This window comes from Dipodomys ordii, unplaced genomic scaffold (genome assembly GCF_000151885.1).
Source record: "Dipodomys ordii isolate 6190 unplaced genomic scaffold, Dord_2.0 Scaffold165, whole genome shotgun sequence".
NCBI lineage: Eukaryota > Metazoa > Chordata > Mammalia > Rodentia > Heteromyidae > Dipodomys > Dipodomys ordii.
Window position 1 is genome coordinate 1,943,100 of NW_012267381.1, and position 17,700 is coordinate 1,960,799.

A 17,700-nucleotide genomic window follows, 5' to 3' on the forward strand; every position below is an offset into this window, starting at 1 on the left:
AAAAAAAAAAAAAAGTCTGGCACCAATGGCTCATGCCTATAATCCTAGCTACTCGGGAAGCTGAGATCTGAGGATTGTGGCTCAAAAGCCAGTCCAGATGGGAAAGTCCGTGAGACTCATCTCCAGAAAACCAGAAGTGGCACTTTGGCTCAGGTGGTAGAGCGCTCGCCTTGAGCTGAAGAAGAGCTCAGGGACAGTGCCCAGGCCCAGAGTTCAAACCTCACAACAAACAAAAACACTATCCCTGTAGAGTTACTTTCTTTTCCAGTTTCTCTCCTCCTGGCAAACTAGCAATTTTCATTGAGTATTGGACATGTATTCTACCTGATTATAGCAAGTGAATTTTTTATATCCTTTTAAAGAGGCTTAGTTTTTCCAGGCACTGTAAAGCATGCCTGTAATCCCAGGTACCTGGAAGGCTAGGGCAGAAAGATCATGGAAGCCAGCTGTGGCAACTTAGTGAGATCCTGTCTAAAGCTAAAAAATAATGTAGCTCACGCCCTGGGTTCAGTCTCCAGATACCACAAAAATAAAAGCTGTGTTTTGTTGTTATATAAATTACTTGACCTTTGTTAGGCAGAAGAATGGTAATTCTGAGTGCTGCATATCACTTTGTTCATAATTCAGACACTCCTAGCCTGGATTAGCTTGAAATCATTCAGTGCACAGCTTTCCAGTTGCTCTTTGTCTAGCCTGTACATGTACTTTTTGATATTCAGCAGCACTCAAGGGACCTCATGAATATTTCTGGAGTTCATTTTCTCATAGATTCTGTCTATACTCTTTAAGTTACCTTAGCCTCTGAGTGCTGGTCTTTAGGATTTTTTCCCAACTCATGAAACCATCATTTGTCTCTTTGGAATCCCTGTCCCTGTTCTGCAATCTAGGGGATGTGATTCCACAGGAAAACCAGAGCCATCTTAGAGGCCACCATCTGTTTCCCAGTGTTCCAGTGCCTGTTCCAGTTTGCTAACTTATATATGTCTATAGTGTAAGCCTTGATCACTACTGCTTCATCATGGCCAGAAACAAGAAGTCTGTTGTATCATTTTTTTGTTTGTTTTTGTCAGTTATGAGGTTTGAACTCTGTGCCTGGGCACTGGCCCTGAGCTCTTCAGCTCAAGGCTAGCGATCTACCACTTGAGCCACAGCACTTACTTTCTAGCTTTTTCTGTTTATGTGATGCTGAGGAATCGAACCCGGGGCCTCATGCATGCAAAGCAAGCATTCTACCACTGAGCCACTTTCCCAGCCCCTGTGGTATCATTTTTTTTTTCTTTTGTCAATCATGGGACTTGAACTCTGGGCCTAGGTGCTATCCCTGAGCTCTTCAGCTCAAGGCTAGCACTCTACCACTTGAGCCACAGTGCCACTTCCAGCTTTTTTCTTTTTGCTTATGTAGTGCTGAGGAATCGAACCTAGGGCCTCATGCATGCAAGGCAAGCGCTCTACCAATGAGCCACCTTCCCAGTCCCAAATTCTTGCATTTTTTAACATCTGTAGAATGCTTAGTAACAGCCTATATTCTCAGGATTTGTAATTTGACAGTGAGCTCTATGAGACGTAGCAGCCATATTTTCTGTAGGAGTTTGTAATCCCTGGACTGTTCAACTTAGTTTTTTCTTTTTACTTTCCAAAGAGGTCATGGGAATTTAGATAGTTTTCAAATATCAAATTCTTAGAATGAGGATCTTGGACATATACTTGTAGTATGAATGTAGAATTCTTACCAGAATGTGGGTCAGGTCTGGGCCTTTAGCTTTTCTCGTGTGATTTTTCACCCCCAGTAATGTCTCAGGGTACATAATGAACTTCCTATCAATCAAGCCTTTAATACCAGTCCTCAGGAAGCCAAAGCAGGAGGATCATGAGTTCCAGGCCAATAGAGTGAGACTGTCTCAGAACACCAAAAAGGTCTTCCTTGTCACTTCCCTGACTGACTAACCAATAAGACTTTCTTGTTACTGCTCTCATTTGGGGTTCTTTCTCTTTCGTATTAATTTTGAATGCATTTTATCTCTTGATTCAAGATAGACCAGAGTACCTTTGTTCTACAAAAGCTTTGCAAGTGTGAAAGCTGTGGGTGGACTCTGTAGAATAAAAGTTTTTAATGCATAAACTAAAATATACTGGATTGTAGAGGGAATCCTGCCCTGGCTGGCTTTGAACCATATTCCTTATATCTCAACCGCCTGAGTAGCTAGTAGAACAGTCATGAGCCACTGGTACCCAGCTACAGTTTTTAAGTTGTTGGTGTGTGTGTCTGTGTGTGTCTGTGTGTTTGCAGTGCAGGGCCTTGTGCTTGCTAAAACAGATACTCTAATCACTTGAGCCAAACCCCTAAAATCTTTTTGCCTTTGTTATTTTCAAAGTAAGAGTCTCACTTTTATGTGCAGACCATCTGGCTATGTTCCTCCTACTTATGTTTTCCTGGGTTACTGAGGATAACAGGCATGTACCACTGAATTTAGCCATTGAGTAAGATGGAATCTTTCTTGTGCTTTTTTTTTTTTTTTTTTGGTCGGTTGTGGGGCTTGAACTCTGGGCCTGGGCGCTGTCCCTCAGCTCTTCAGCTCAAGGCAAGTGCTCTAGCACTTGAGCCACAGTACCACTTCCTAAAATGGAATCTTGACAACTTTTTATGCCTGGACTGGCCTTGAACTATGATCCCCAGGAGGCTTGTCTTCCAAGTAGCTCTGATTACAGTTGTATCTCTACTTTCTAAGACTTTCTGGAACAATGTTACTAATTCTTACAGACTGCTAGTTCAGTCTGTTGTAAAACTGAAAGTAAAGTTAGCTATGGTGATCCATTCCTTGTAATCCCAACATCTAACACTTTGGAAGCTGAGTACAGCAATTTTTTGGGGGGGTAGGGAGTGGGGGGTGGATCTGGAGCTTGAACTCTGGGCCTGGGTTCTGTCCAGCTTAAGGCAAGCGTTCTACCACTTGAACCACAGCACCAGTTCCGGTTTTCTGATGGTTAATTGTAGGTAAGAGTTTTACGGCTTTTCCTGCCCGGGTTGGCTTTGAACCTTGATCCTAATATCTCAGACTTATGAGTAGCTAGAATCCTAGCTACTCAGCTACGCTCACCTAGGCGTGAGCCACCAGTGCCCAGCTGGAGTATAGCAATTTTTTTTTTTTTTTTTTTGTCGGTCGTGGGGCTTGAACTCTGAGCCTGGGCGCTGTCCCTCAGCTCTTCAGATCAAGGCGAGCGCTCTACCACCTGAGCTACAGCGCCACTTCCGGTTTTCTGGTGGTTTATTGAGATAGGAGTCTCACGGTCTCTCCTGCCCGGGCTGGCTTTGAACTGCGATCCTCAGATCTCAGCCTCCTGAGTAGCTAGGATTACAGGCGTGAGCCACCAGCGCCCAGCAAGTATAGCAATTTTGAGGCCACCAAAAAAATATGACAAAGACTGGAGCAGGTAATATCTAGTTGTAATGGATGATTTCTTGATAAGAATTTGTTCAGTATTGTCTAAGACTATAGTACATTCAGATTTCTAAGATTGTCTCATAAATAGTATAATACTTTAAATCAAGATCCAGAATAAGCCGAGTACCTTGTGGCTCATACCTGTAATCATAGCTACTCAGAAGACTGAGATCCACAGTCAAAGCCATCTTGAAAAATAGACTCCTCAAGACACACTTTTAAAACAACCAGCAAACGCTTAGCTAAATATGTGGCTCAAAAAGTAGAACACCAGTTGAGGAATCAAAACTAGTAGGTTTCTCCTTGCTCTCCTTTCTCTTGCAATATAAACATTATAGTATGCTTAAATACAAGTTTCCTTGTGTTTCTGGTTGAAATTTGCAGACCTCCTTAAATATATGGCTTTGTATTTTAAACCAATTTTTACAGAAACTAGCTATTATCTCTTCAGATATTACTGTTGGTTATATTCAGTTCCTCTATTTCTCCTAAGGCTATCAAATTTACAAGTACATTGGATGTTTTCATAGTATCCTGCATATGATAATATATTCTGTTGCATACTTCCTATCTGTCTTTCCTTTTTGTTTGTTTAATTCCTATAAACCAATCTGTTGATTCAGATTGTGTGCCTGTTATATTCATCTTCTAAGATTCTTGCTGTTATTGAGTGTTCAGGCTGACCTGGAACTTGATATGCTCCTGCTTCTATCTCCTGAGCTATGTACCCACCACACCTGGCTCATATACAAAATCTGAAGTGCTAGGAGCTCTTGTTTTATTGTCGTTGTTGAATATTAAATATAGAAGCTCTAATACTTTACTTTCATCCTCAGTTAGGCATATGTAGTTGTGATTAGAAATTTTAATCCACTTGGTCTGGTCTGAATGCATACATACATACAGCCAAAATTTTCCTATCTACTTTTCAGAGATATTCTGCTTAGCCTCTTAGCCTTCTATCATTCACAGCTTCACAAATTGTGATGATGAGTACCAAAACAAGAAGCCCATCTTAGTTTCTTGTCCTCTCTTTTCACTGGATATTTGTTACTAGTCTCTAATGTTGTCCCTTTTTAGCATTAGGAAAGGCTCTGCCTGTTCTTCTGTTTCCTAGGAATGGTCCTTACCAAGGCATCTTATGCTAAGCATCTTTTCCAGAATGAACTAGTATCTTCAGGAAAAAGCAGCTGCAGAATTCTTAATGTTAGGTTGTTCTTGGCTTTCTTTCTAATGTATTTGCTGAGATTACTGGATTATTTATCCCTGAGTTTTCAGTGGCTTACTTAAAAAAAAAAAAAAAAGTCTGGCACCAATGGCTCATGCCTATAATCCTAGCTACTCGGGAAGCTGAGATCTGAGGATTGTGGCTCAAAAGCCAGTCCAGATGGGAAAGTCCGTGAGACTCATCTCCAGAAAACCAGAAGTGGCACTTTGGCTCAGGTGGTAGAGCGCTCGCCTTGAGCTGAAGAAGAGCTCAGGGACAGTGCCCAGGCCCAGAGTTCAAACCTCACAACAAACAAAAACACTATCCCTGTAGAGTTACTTTCTTTTCCAGTTTCTCTCCTCCTGGCAAACTAGCAATTTTCATTGAGTATTGGACATGTATTCTACCTGATTATAGCAAGTGAATTTTTTATATCCTTTTAAAGAGGCTTAGTTTTTCCAGGCACTGTAAAGCATGCCTGTAATCCCAGGTACCTGGAAGGCTAGGGCAGAAAGATCATGGAAGCCAGCTGTGGCAACTTAGTGAGATCCTGTCTAAAGCTAAAAAATAATGTAGCTCACGCCCTGGGTTCAGTCTCCAGATACCACAAAAATAAAAGCTGTGTTTTGTTGTTATATAAATTACTTGACCTTTGTTAGGCAGAAGAATGGTAATTCTGAGTGCTGCATATCACTTTGTTCATAATTCAGACACTCCTAGCCTGGATTAGCTTGAAATCATTCAGTGCACAGCTTTCCAGTTGCTCTTTGTCTAGCCTGTACATGTACTTTTTGATATTCAGCAGCACTCAAGGGACCTCATGAATATTTCTGGAGTTCATTTTCTCATAGATTCTGTCTATACTCTTTAAGTTACCTTAGCCTCTGAGTGCTGGTCTTTAGGATTTTTTCCCAACTCATGAAACCATCATTTGTCTCTTTGGAATCCCTGTCCCTGTTCTGCAATCTAGGGGATGTGATTCCACAGGAAAACCAGAGCCATCTTAGAGGCCACCATCTGTTTCCCAGTGTTCCAGTGCCTGTTCCAGTTTGCTAACTTATATATGTCTATAGTGTAAGCCTTGATCACTACTGCTTCATCATGGCCAGAAACAAGAAGTCTGTTGTATCATTTTTTTGTTTGTTTTTGTCAGTTATGAGGTTTGAACTCTGTGCCTGGGCACTGGCCCTGAGCTCTTCAGCTCAAGGCTAGCGATCTACCACTTGAGCCACAGCACTTACTTTCTAGCTTTTTCTGTTTATGTGATGCTGAGGAATCGAACCCGGGGCCTCATGCATGCAAAGCAAGCATTCTACCACTGAGCCACTTTCCCAGCCCCTGTGGTATCATTTTTTTTTTCTTTTGTCAATCATGGGACTTGAACTCTGGGCCTAGGTGCTATCCCTGAGCTCTTCAGCTCAAGGCTAGCACTCTACCACTTGAGCCACAGCACCACTTCAGGTTTCTGAATTGTTTATTGGAAATAAGAGACTCACAGACTCTCTTACCCGGGGTGGCTTTGAACCGTGATCCTCAGATCTCAGCTTCCTGAGTAGCTAAGATTAGAGGTGTGAGCTACCTGTGTCCGGCTTCTTTTTCAAATTTTGTTATTAGCTAATTCAGATATATAGCAAAAAATTTAACTTACAATGAACACCTATATGATGAATATTTACTGCTTAGAGTTGACATTTTGTAACATGTTATCACATATGTATCCTTTTGTCCCTTTATCAGTGGTGGTTCTCTTTCCTTTGTGTTTCCTGAAAGCTAGTAGCTATAGAGATGTGAGAACTTTGATTTTTTCCTCATGAGATGATAAGCCACTTGGAAATTTATTAATTCCCACAGTTGTAGCATATCTGAGATTTAAAAACAAGATTACACTTACTGTTGTATTGATTAGTTGAAAATAGTAAGGAAAAGTAGGAGGCCCAGTTTAAAAAGGAGTAGGGTAGCCGGGTGCCAGTGGCGGCTCAAAGCCTGCCTGGGCAGGAAAGTCCATGAAACTCCATCTCCAATAAACCACCAGAAAACCGGAAGTGGCGTTGTAGTTCAAGTGGTAGAGCACTAGCCTTGAGCTGAATTGCTGAGGGACAGCAACCAGGCCCAGAGTTCAAGCCCCATGACCGACCCTCCCCCCCCCCAAAAAAAAGAGGAATAGGGTAGTTAGGATGAGTTACAGGGATCTAGCTCCTAGCAACTAGAATGTATACATGTATGTTTTGTTGGTTTGGGAATGTTTATTTTACTCTGTGTGTGTATACTTGGGTATGTGCATGCGTGCACCAGTCCTGGGGCTAAAAACTCAGGGCCTGGGCACTGTCTTTGAGCTCTTTTTGCTCAGGGCTAGTGCTCTACCCCTTGAACCTCATCTTTACTTCTAGCTTTTTGGGTGGTTAATTGGAGTTGAGCCTATAATAGACTTTCCTACCCCGGCTGGCTTTGAACCTTGATCCTCAGATCTCAACCTCCTGAGTAGCTAGGATAACAGGCATGAGCCAGCAGCACCTGGCTATTTTAGTTTTTGTTTTTTTTTCCAATGTGTGGTCAGCACAGTTTCTGATTATCTTAAAACTGCGACAAATTTGATATGAGGCAAGCAAGCATGGCTTTCATGTAATTGGAATACATCATTTAAAGAAAGTTTCCTTTGTCATTTTAAAGGTCAGTGTGCTAGGGAAATAGAAATATCTGAGCAGACTAATCAACATCCCATAACCAATGCCAGATAGTTATATAGAAGGTGTCTCTGAATCTTTAGGATAAAGAATGAGTGTTTATTGGATGCTGAATTTTGTTTGGCCCTTTACAGGCTCACCGGAATAGTACAGTGCGCACTGGCTGTGATGTGAATCCCTTCTGTGCATTGTGTGGTTCAGGCAGTGTCAGCACCATGCCTCCTGAAGTCCACTATGAAGCCCCACTGTTGGAACGTCTTTCCCAGTTGGACTCCTGCGTTCATCCTGTGCTTGCATTTCCAGATGGTAAGACTGCAGAATATAAACCTAAGAAGGCTCTAGGTGAAGAAGTTGATTCTTATACCTTCTAAAGCTTTCACTTTATTTCAGTGAAGTCTTCTCTTAGAATTTTACAGAAAGGATGCACCAAACAAAGATGCATGCTGAAAGATCATACAAGTGTCTGGGTGTGGAGGAAGAGGGGCAGTTGGCCTCCAGCCTCAGTGTACTTTTAAAAATACATAAAATAGAACAGGCAGCACTACTCTTGATTGCTGTCTGTGTATAGTACATATGTAGTTACATGACTGTTTTCCTGGGTTCTCAGTGTTGGCATACACTGTCTTCTAAAGTTCACCTACCTAATTCTGCCTTTGATTGCATCTGCCCATCTTCCATTTGACTAAAGAAAGGCACTCCTTGGTCATACCAAGTTTCACACGGGTGGTGGCCTGAGAGAAAATCTTGGATAGTTAGATAAAGAAAGGAAACATTAATTAATAAGAGTTTAAGCTTATTAAAGGGATCTCCTAAGCATTAAGGAAAGAAAAATTTGAGGAAATGTGATTGTGGCATAATGATTGAGCACAAACAGGAGAGGATATTAACAAGTTTGTAAAAAGGACTTAAGAGCACCACCTGCTGGCCAGGAAAATCAATGTTTTGATTGAGCTTACCAACCTCTACACATAATGCTACTATAACTTCCCAGCAGGAGGAGGAAGTGAGCATTACAGAACACTCCAGAAAAGGATAGAAAATAATAAGCAGAACTGTCAAGTGAATCATGAAATATCAGAACCTGTTAAGCCTGTCAGCAATGTCTTTTCATCCACATTTCACTTAGTTGAAGAGATAGTAACTTAAGATGATAGTGGTAATCAGTTTTTATCCTGTTATTTGTCTTCTGATTTCTTTTTTTTTTCTTTTCCTCCTTTTTTTTTGTTGTTGTTGTTGGTGGTGGTGGTGGTGGTGGTCATGGGGCTTGAACTCTGGGCCTAGGTGCTGTCTCTGAGCCTGCCTGCTCAAGGCTATCTCTCTACCAGTTGAGCCACAGCACTACTTTCAGTTTTCTGGGTTTTTTGAAGATTAGAGTCTCACAGACTTTCCTTCCCGGGCTGGCTTTGAACCATGATCCTCAGATCTCAGCCTCCTGAGGATTACAGGTGTGAGCCACCAACCCCTGGCTTTGTTATTTGTCTTCTCTAATAATAGTACTTTAGCCTAATTACTAGTTATAGAACATTAGACATCTTCTAGATGAATGGATCTCTATTGTATATACCTAAATATCATATCCCTTTGTTTACTTTCAGGTAATACATCTAGTCTTAAAGTTTAGATTTTTAATTAGATATTCTTAATATTCATTTAGGGTGTGGACTTAGACCAGGAGTGTATTTATTACCTAGGGGATTTAGCTGGATTCCTATTCATTTTGTTTGTGGCATGAGCATGTGTGCCATTACTGGGACAGCTTTAACTCAGGACCTCACACTCTTACTTGGCTTCTTTGCTCAAGGCTTGACTCTTCCACTTGAGCCACACTTCTACTTCCAGCTTTTTGGTGGTTACTTGGAGATAAGAGTCTTGTGGCTGCTTTCAAAGTGTGATCCTCGGATCTCATCCTATTGAGTAACTACCAGTATCCAGCTTCTTTTTGTTCTTAAGTAGAAATGGTTAAAAGAAAACACGGCAAGGGGCCTGGGAAGGTGGCTCAGTGGTAGAGTGCTTGCCTTGCATGCATGAGGCCCTGGGTTTGATTCCCCAGCACCACATAAGCAAAAAGAAAAAAGCCAGAAGTGGAGCTGTGGCTCAAGTGGTAGAGCGCTCGCCTTGAGCTGAAGAGCTAAGGGACAGCACCCAGGCCCAGAGTTCAGGCTCCACGACCGGACCCAAAAACAAAACAAAAAGAAAACACAGCAAGTTTCTGGCAAAGTTTAATTACGTTGGTCTCTTGAACACTTTGATGCATCTGTATGCTACTTAATATTTTTAGAGCACAAGGCAATGTTTCATGTGTGATGTTCTATAGTTGAACCTGCTACCATTTGAAAGCATTGAAGTGATATTAATTCAGTTTATTAGAATTGAGAGATTCATGCCATGCCAGTAATGTAAATAAATGTTCTCATGCCTCCTAAGGCTTATGTCATATGTAGATATGTCAAGATGAAATCCCTTGTACAACTAATTGATGCCCCTTAAAAATGTGAGGGATAGGGGAAAAACAAAGGAGGAGGTAACAATGCTCGATAGGAGATATACTTATTACCTTACTCATGTAACTGGAACCCCTCTGTACAGTATTTTTACAATAAAAATTATATACAAGCCGGGCGCTGGTGGCTCACGCCTGTAATCCTAGCTACTCAGGAGGCTGAGATCTGAGGATCACGGTTCAAAGCCAGCCCGGGCAGGAGAGACCGTGAGACTCCTATCTCCAATAAACCACCAGAAAACCGGAAGTGGCGCTGTAGCTCAAGTGGTAGAGCACTCGCCTTGAGCTGAAGAGCTGAGGGACAGCGCCCAGGCCCAGAGTTCAAGCCCCAGGACCGACCAAAAAAAAAAAATTATATACAAAAAATATGTGAGGGAGCCAGGCACTGGTGGCTCACACCCGTAATCCTAACTACTCAGGGGCTGAGATCTGAGGATCCTAGTTCAAAGCCAGTCTGGGCAGGAAGTCTGTGAGACTCCTACCTCCAATAAATAAACCACTAGAAAACTGAAAGTGGTGCTGTGGCTCAAGCGGTAGGTAATGTCAGCACCCAGGCCCAGAGTTTAAGCCCCAGGACTGATTTAAAAAAAAAAAAATGTGAGGGAAATAATAGCTATGTATATTGTTACACTTCCCCACCCTGAAGAATTTGAGGTATTAGATAAGACAGGAATGACCATTGTGCTTGCTTAAGTTTTTATCTGCAGAAGACAGGAAGTGGAAGCTTAAAGGTTGTGCGAGAATTTTACTAACCACTGCTCATTTTCAAAATGATGAAGAAGCCAGGAAGTAGAGGTATATATAATAGCCTGGAGTGAGAAAAAAGTGAAGCAAGAGCCCAAGTTCCTTTGTTCAAGAACCGTCTCCCTTCCCCCAAGTTGGACACAAAATAAATACATATAAATAAATTCGTTTTAAATTCTTCTAAAAAACAGAAACTAAAGCTTAACTGATTTTTTTTGTTTTCTTTACTATTTAGCCTTCTTAGTTCTCAGGTGTTGCTGTTTACACAGCCAAGCCTCTTACTTCCTATCCCCCCCCACACTCACACACATATAGACTTAATTTTCACATTTGGGAGATCAATAAGAAGGCAAAGTCATAATGCATTGCTTATATAATGTATACATAGCCATTGCAAAATAGTGGAGGTAACTTTTCTACTAAGAATGGTAATCTTTCAATATTAAGTCCTCTTTTCAAGCTTCCATTAAATATCCTGGATCAGTGTCACTGTCAGACTGCTCTACAGCCAAATGCTGCTTGAGCTTCTGAACCACAATTAGGTTTCAGTTGTACAGTCTTTAGTTGAGCTGTGTCAAATAGAAGCACAGTTTCACAATTTAACATGTGGCAAATGTTTGTTGATATTAAAACAGTCTTGGTGCTTAAGTACTGCCTTACCTACTTGAATAGTCAAAATCAGTTCAAAGCCAGCCCTGGCAGGAAAGTTTGTGAGACTCTTATCTCCAGTTAATCATAGAAAAAGCCCGAAGTGGTACTGTAGCTCAGGTGGTAGCTGTGAGCAAAAGGAGCTTAAGGACAGCACCCAGGACCAGAAAGAAAAAAAAAATTGGGCTGGGAATGTGGCTTAGTTGTAGTGTTTGCCTAGCATGCATGAACCCCTAGGTTCAATTCTGTGTATGTGCACCACATATACAGAAAAGGCCGGAAGTGGCGCTGTGGCCATGTAAGCAAAAAGAAGTTCAGGGACAATGCTTAGGCCCTGAGTCCAAGCCTTATTCTGCAGAGTCCTCTTTGAGAAAAACATTCTTTTTTTGTTTTGTTTTCTGTTGGTCGTGGGGCTTGAACTCATGGCTGGGCACTGACCCTGAGTTTTTTTGCTCAAGACTAGCACTCTACCACTTTGAGCCACAGCACCACCTCTGGTTTCCTGGTGGTTAATTGGAGATGAAAATCTTCATAGACTTTCCTGCCTGGGCTGGCTTCACACTGATCCTCAGATCTCAGCCTCCTGAGTAGTTAGGATTATAGGTAGGAGCCACCAGTGCCTGGCTTAGAAAAATATTCCTTATTCTTCATTTCATTGGCAATAATTTTAGAAATATTAGACTTCACCACAAAAATCAAACCATTCCATTTCCTAAGGTCAGTGAATGTTCTCATAGCTAGGAATATGTCCTTTAAGATTATAATCTTCAGGGCCTGGGAAGGTGGCTCAGTGATAGAGTGCTTGCCTTGCATGCATGAGGCCCTGGGTTCCATTCCTCAGCCCCAAATAAGCAGAAAAGGCCAGAAATGGTGCCATGGCTCAAGTGGTAGAACACTAGCCTTGAGGTGAAGAGTTGAGGGACAGCGCCCAGATTCAGAGTTCAGGCCCCCCACATCTGACAAAAAATAAAAAAGATTATAATCATCAGATTTGTTTTCTATCTAAAATGTGTAACTGCTTTACATCATAGACTTATTGTAAAGATTTGGTAGACACACAATGCTTAAAGTATATTTGGCCCTATGGGCCAAAACCCTGTAAATACCTTAAAAAAAAAATATATATATATATGTATGTATGTATGTGTGTGTGTATATATATATACACACACATGTGTATATATAATTTACATATAAATATATATGTACATATATATAAGGGAAGGTTTACAGTAGTTTGGAAAAAAAGGCATTATATCAGTAATACAATTATTTTTGAAAGGTAAGAAACATAGGATAAAGGAAACAGTAGCATAAAGCACATGCAAATAAATGTAAGATCCAGTGGAATAGGAAGCTTTAGAGGAAGTTTTTCATCTGGAATTAAAGGGGATAAAGGGTAGAATTTAGGCAGTAGTCTGGGTGATAAATTTGGACTTGCTTTGAAATAGGGTTTTTCCTTCTCATATTCCTAATCCTTAGCACTAATGCCTTCTACCATCCAGTAGTGAAATGTTGGCCTTTTGGTCAAAATGTTGGCAAGCTTTGCCTGACCAAGGAAAGTAGACTCGTACCTATATCCATGGTGATAATAAAATGTGAGAAAATTGGACACATAAAAAAGGAAAATCTAGCCAGGTACCCAGTTGGCTCATACCTGTAATCCTAGCTACTCAGGAGGTTGAGATCTGAGGGTTATGGTTCAAAGCCAGCCTGGGCACAAAAGTCAGTGAGACTCATCTCCAATTAACTACCAAAATGCCAGAAGTATGGGTCTGTGGCAAATAAAACAATCTCTGTTTGTAGATAGAAGTGTATTTTTAATTTACTTGTATATATGCATATAACATATATACACACACACACAGTGAACAAACTATAAATCAGAAGTTAAACAAGATCACAAGATACAAGATCATTATGCTAAAATTTACTGTACTTCTGTATTTGCAGTAGATAAGTTGATAAAAAGGACTTGGTATGTGCAAGATTCTGGGTTTGTTATTTTATAGCAGCATCAAAAACCATGAAATGCTTCAGGATTACCTCAGCAAAACTAGGCATATAGAACTTGCTTATTGAGAAATATAAAACACTTGAGAGAAAAACATTAAAGAAAACTTTAATGAATGAGGACAGCTGCCATGGTCTTGAATGGACTTAATATGCACAGCATTTCTCCCCATCCTACTCCATAGAGTTAGTGCAGTGCCATAAAATTGAAAGGATAAAAATTAGATGCCAGCCGGGTGCCAGTGGCTCACGCCTGTAATCCTAGCTACTCAGGAGGCTGAGATATGAGGATCACTGTTCAAAGCCAGCCTGGGCAGGAAAGTCCATGAGACTCTTATCTCCAATAAACCACTAAAAAACTGGAAGTGGTATGCTGGCTCAAGTGATACAGTGCTAGCCTTGAGTTGAAGAGCTCAGGGACAGCACCCAGGCCCAGAGTTCAAGCCCCATGACCGACCCCCCCCCCAAAAAAAAATTAAATTGCCTACAAGAAAAATGTCTGGGGAAAAACATGGTCTCGAGTCCAAAAATTATTTTTCTAAGGAAATTCTATTTTTATTTTTGCCAGTCCCGGAACTTGAACTCAGAGCCTGGGTGCTATCCCTGAGCCTCTTTGTACTCAAGGTTAGCACTCTACTACTTGAGCCACAGCACAATTCCAGCTTTTTCTGAGTGGTTTGTTGGAGATAAGAGGCTCATGGACTTTACTGCCCAGGCTGGCTTTGAACTGCAATGCTTAGTTCTCAACCTCCTGACTAACTAGGATTATATGCGTTAGCCACTGCAGCCTGGCTCTAAGAAAATTTTTTTAAACTAAGACTGAATGACATACATATTCTTAGGAAAATAAAAATGAATCTAGAAGCTGGGCACTGGTGGCTCACACCTATAATCCTAGCTACTCAGGAAGCTGAAATATGAAGAAGGTTATTCAGAGCCAGCCCAGGCACACAAATCCTCAAACACGACTTACCTAGGCGTTTCAGATCAGTCTGGGTGGCAGTGAGACCTTGTCTCAAAAAAACCAAACCCAAACAACAACAAAAAACCTAGTGTTATCTTGAGTGCTAGGAGTTGAACCCAGAGCCTTTTACGTATGTTAGGTAAGCCCTCTACCACTGAGCATCTGTCTAGACTTATTCTACTTCTTTGCTTGGTGCTTAATTGGAGATGAGCCTCACAAACTTTCTGACCTGACTTTGAACCTCAGTGCTTAATTCTCAGCCTCCTGAGTAGCTATGATTACAAACATGAGCTGCTGGTGCCCAGCCAGCCTGTGTAAACTGTTAATAAATACTTGCTAATAAGTATATCTTGATTAACTTTATACTGTTAGAAAGAAGCAGAGTTAAGTCTGTAGGTGGAAATAGATTTGTTATTGTCAAACCAATAAAGTTACTAAGCTTAGGAGGGAAATTCAGGAAAAAGAGTATCTCCTGTCTGGAGTCTTTAACTCATTTCCTGAATGAGGAGCAGAAAATGTTTCTCTTTTCCATTTCTACCTACTTTGACCCTGTTATACTAAAATCCTTGCTAAAAGAAAAACCAGCTCCCTTCAGTATTTCTCTCCTCACTGCTCCCTAATTTGACAATAAAAGGAAGAGTGAATTGATTTTGAATAGAATGATGTTCCGTATAGTTCTCATAAATGGGAGGAGTGTGGTGGCACACACACTGCTGAGGTAGGTGAATCATGTGTTTGAGGCCAGACTGACTTACATAATCATACCCTATGTCAAGTTTTAACAAAAAGTTTGCATAGATGGATCTTCCAGTGATAGTTCCTGTCCTTGCCAGTATCCAGCCACTGGTCAAATCAAAGAGGAGTGTGAAATAGTAAACACCCCTCACTGCCAGGAGCCCAGGGGCCATGGTGGGACTAACCTTCAGTGTTCTGTTTCTTGCAGATGTTCCCACAGGCTTGCACTTCCAGAGCATGCTGAAAACTCAGTGGCAGAACAAGCCTTTTGACAAGATTAGACCTCCCAAGAAGTATTCACTTAAGCACAGAGCACCCATGCCAGGCAGTCTGCCAGATCCAACTCGTAAAGACAGGCACAAGTTGGTCAGCTCCTTCCTAACAACAGCCAGTAAGTTTCAGAGACCTGGGTAGTCTTCCAGAGGCCCAGATGCTCTTTATTCATTCTTTAAAATTTTCTCATTATTGGTTTGCCATGCCAGTGTGTTGGGGCTGGGCAAGACACACATTAATTCACCTTATAGTCTTATTACTACTTGTCTGAAATGCTCTCTGATAGACTTTGGAAGTGGTTTTAAACTCCATGGATCTTGGGACTCCATCTGAAATGTCAGTGAACAGCCAGCAGTGGCCTGGCATTTGACCTATCTTTGCACAGATCGTATTCTGGTTGTGATTCCTAGTATCAGCTATTGTGCTGTTTACTAGAAAAACTTTATTCCCAAAGAAATATCCTGCTGCCCTGGGTATATATAGTATTGGCCTAGAGAGAACACAAGAACTCAAAACTCAAGGAAAGCTTTGAGACAAGATATTTCACAGCTCTTTTTCTGTTCCCCTCCTCAGAGCTGTCCCATCACCAAACCCGGCTTGACAGGACCCACAGGCAGCACTTAGACGATGTGGGGGCCGTGCCCATGGTAGAGCGAGTGACAGCGCCAAAAGCAGAGCGCTTGCTCAATCCACCAACACCTGTGCATGACCCAAACCACAGCAAAATGAGATTGCGAGACCATTCATCTGAGAAAAGTGAAGGTAGGGCCAGGCCTGGCATCTCTACCTGCATTTGTACCTGCTCACAGCTTTCTGGGGCAGCCCAGATTTCTCTTAATTGCCCCTCAGCTTTGTACTTCGCTTTCTAGGAAGGCAAAGCAGCGGGGTGCTACTGCTTCTAGATGCAGGTCATTTCTTACTGCTGCAGCAACCTCTGCCCGGCCCCCTACTTCCCATCAACCAGTTTGCTTCACCTTTTTATCCTCTAGGCTTAGGAAGCATTTTTACCTTTAGTGTGAATTGCTAGCATTCCTAGTGAATGTTAGAAATAGAACTGGTTAAGATAGCCATGTGTTTCTCTCTTTTCTGTTGACTTCTGCAGTGTTGAAGCATCACACAGACACAAGCAGTTCAGGCTACTTGGCGGCCACCCACCATTCACCACATAGTCCCTTGGTGCGACAGCTTTCCACCTCATCAGACACATCTGCACCTACCAGCTCTAGTTCACAGGCCACAGCCAGCACATCTGTAAGTACCTATATAAACTTGTCCTCTGCAGGCTTCTACTGGTCACTCGGGAATATGAAAGACAGTGTCAAGGGTGGGATTAGAAGCTTCAGGTATTTACACAAACTGAATTTTAAGCCAAAATAGTGATACTTGACCCCCTGTTGCATTGTTGTCAGCAGAGGTGGGTTTCCGTGGAGTCATCAGTAGGAAGCTAGATATAGAAACAGGGGCAGGCCTTTTGTTTTGTTTTAATTTCAGTGCTGAGGATAGGCCCAGAGCTTGTGCATGCTGCCAGCATGAGAAATACACTCAGCTCTGGAGGCAGACTCTGTGGGACTAAATTTCACATCAGACTTCACACAGTACCATAGCTGTGATCCTATTTAGCCAAAAAAAAAAAGTAAATCTTAAGAAGAGAGATAAAGGAGAGATATCTATAGGTATTCATGACACCAATTAATACCTTTGCACTCTACTAGTGAGTGGTGGTAGTGTTAAGAATGAACATTTAAGCCAGGCACTAGTGGCTCACACCTGTCATCCTAGCTACTTAGGAGGCTGAGATCTTGAGGATTGCAGTTCAAAGATAGCCCAGGCAGAAAAATTCATGAGCCTCTTATCTCCAGTTAACCTCCAGAAAACTGGAAGTGGCACTGTGGCTCAAATTGGTAGAGTGCTATCTTGAGCAGAAAATAAAAGGATGAACATTAGAGTTAAGGGCATTTTAAGAAATGGGAGACGGCATATACTTTCAGGTATACAGAACAGAATTGTAAGTCTAAGAGCTTATTGTGTCAATACTTAAATGGCCATTTGAGACACTCCTTCCCCCAGCCTCTACTTTGTCAGTACCAAACTATCTAAGAAGCTGTTTGCACAGCCATTCCAGACACATTTTCATTAACTTCATCTTTTTGTTGTTGTTGTTGTTGGTCTGTCATGGGTCATGAACTCTGGGCCTAGGTGCTGTCCCTCAGCTTTTCAGCTCAAGGTGAAAGCTCTACCACTTGAGCCACAGTGCCACTTCCAGTTTTCTGGAGGTTAATTGTGGAGATAAGAATCTCATGGGGGCTGGGAAGGTGGCTCAGTGGTAGAGTGCTTGCCTCACATGCATGAGGCCCTGGGCTCGATTCCTCAGCACCACATAAACAGAAAAGGCTGGAAGTGGTGCAGTGGCTCAAGTGGTAGAGCACTAGCCTTGAGCTGAAGAGCTGAGGGACAGCACCCAGGCCCAGAGTTCAAGCCCCATGACCGACAAAAAA

General features: G+C 41.8%; 1 protein-coding gene across 1 annotated transcript in view; it reads left to right on the forward strand.

Annotated features, from left to right (window-relative positions):
- Window positions 1-17,700, forward strand: part of Kansl1 (KAT8 regulatory NSL complex subunit 1) — a 52,121-nt gene that overhangs the window by 25,290 nt on the left and 9,131 nt on the right. Inside the window, exons 4-7 of the mRNA XM_013033297.1 lie at window positions 7,463-7,634; window positions 15,141-15,323; window positions 15,779-15,967; window positions 16,308-16,456. Of these exons, the coding sequence (XP_012888751.1) occupies window positions 7,463-7,634; window positions 15,141-15,323; window positions 15,779-15,967; window positions 16,308-16,456 (693 nt within the window). The remainder of the gene's footprint in view (window positions 1-7,462; window positions 7,635-15,140; window positions 15,324-15,778; window positions 15,968-16,307; window positions 16,457-17,700) is intronic.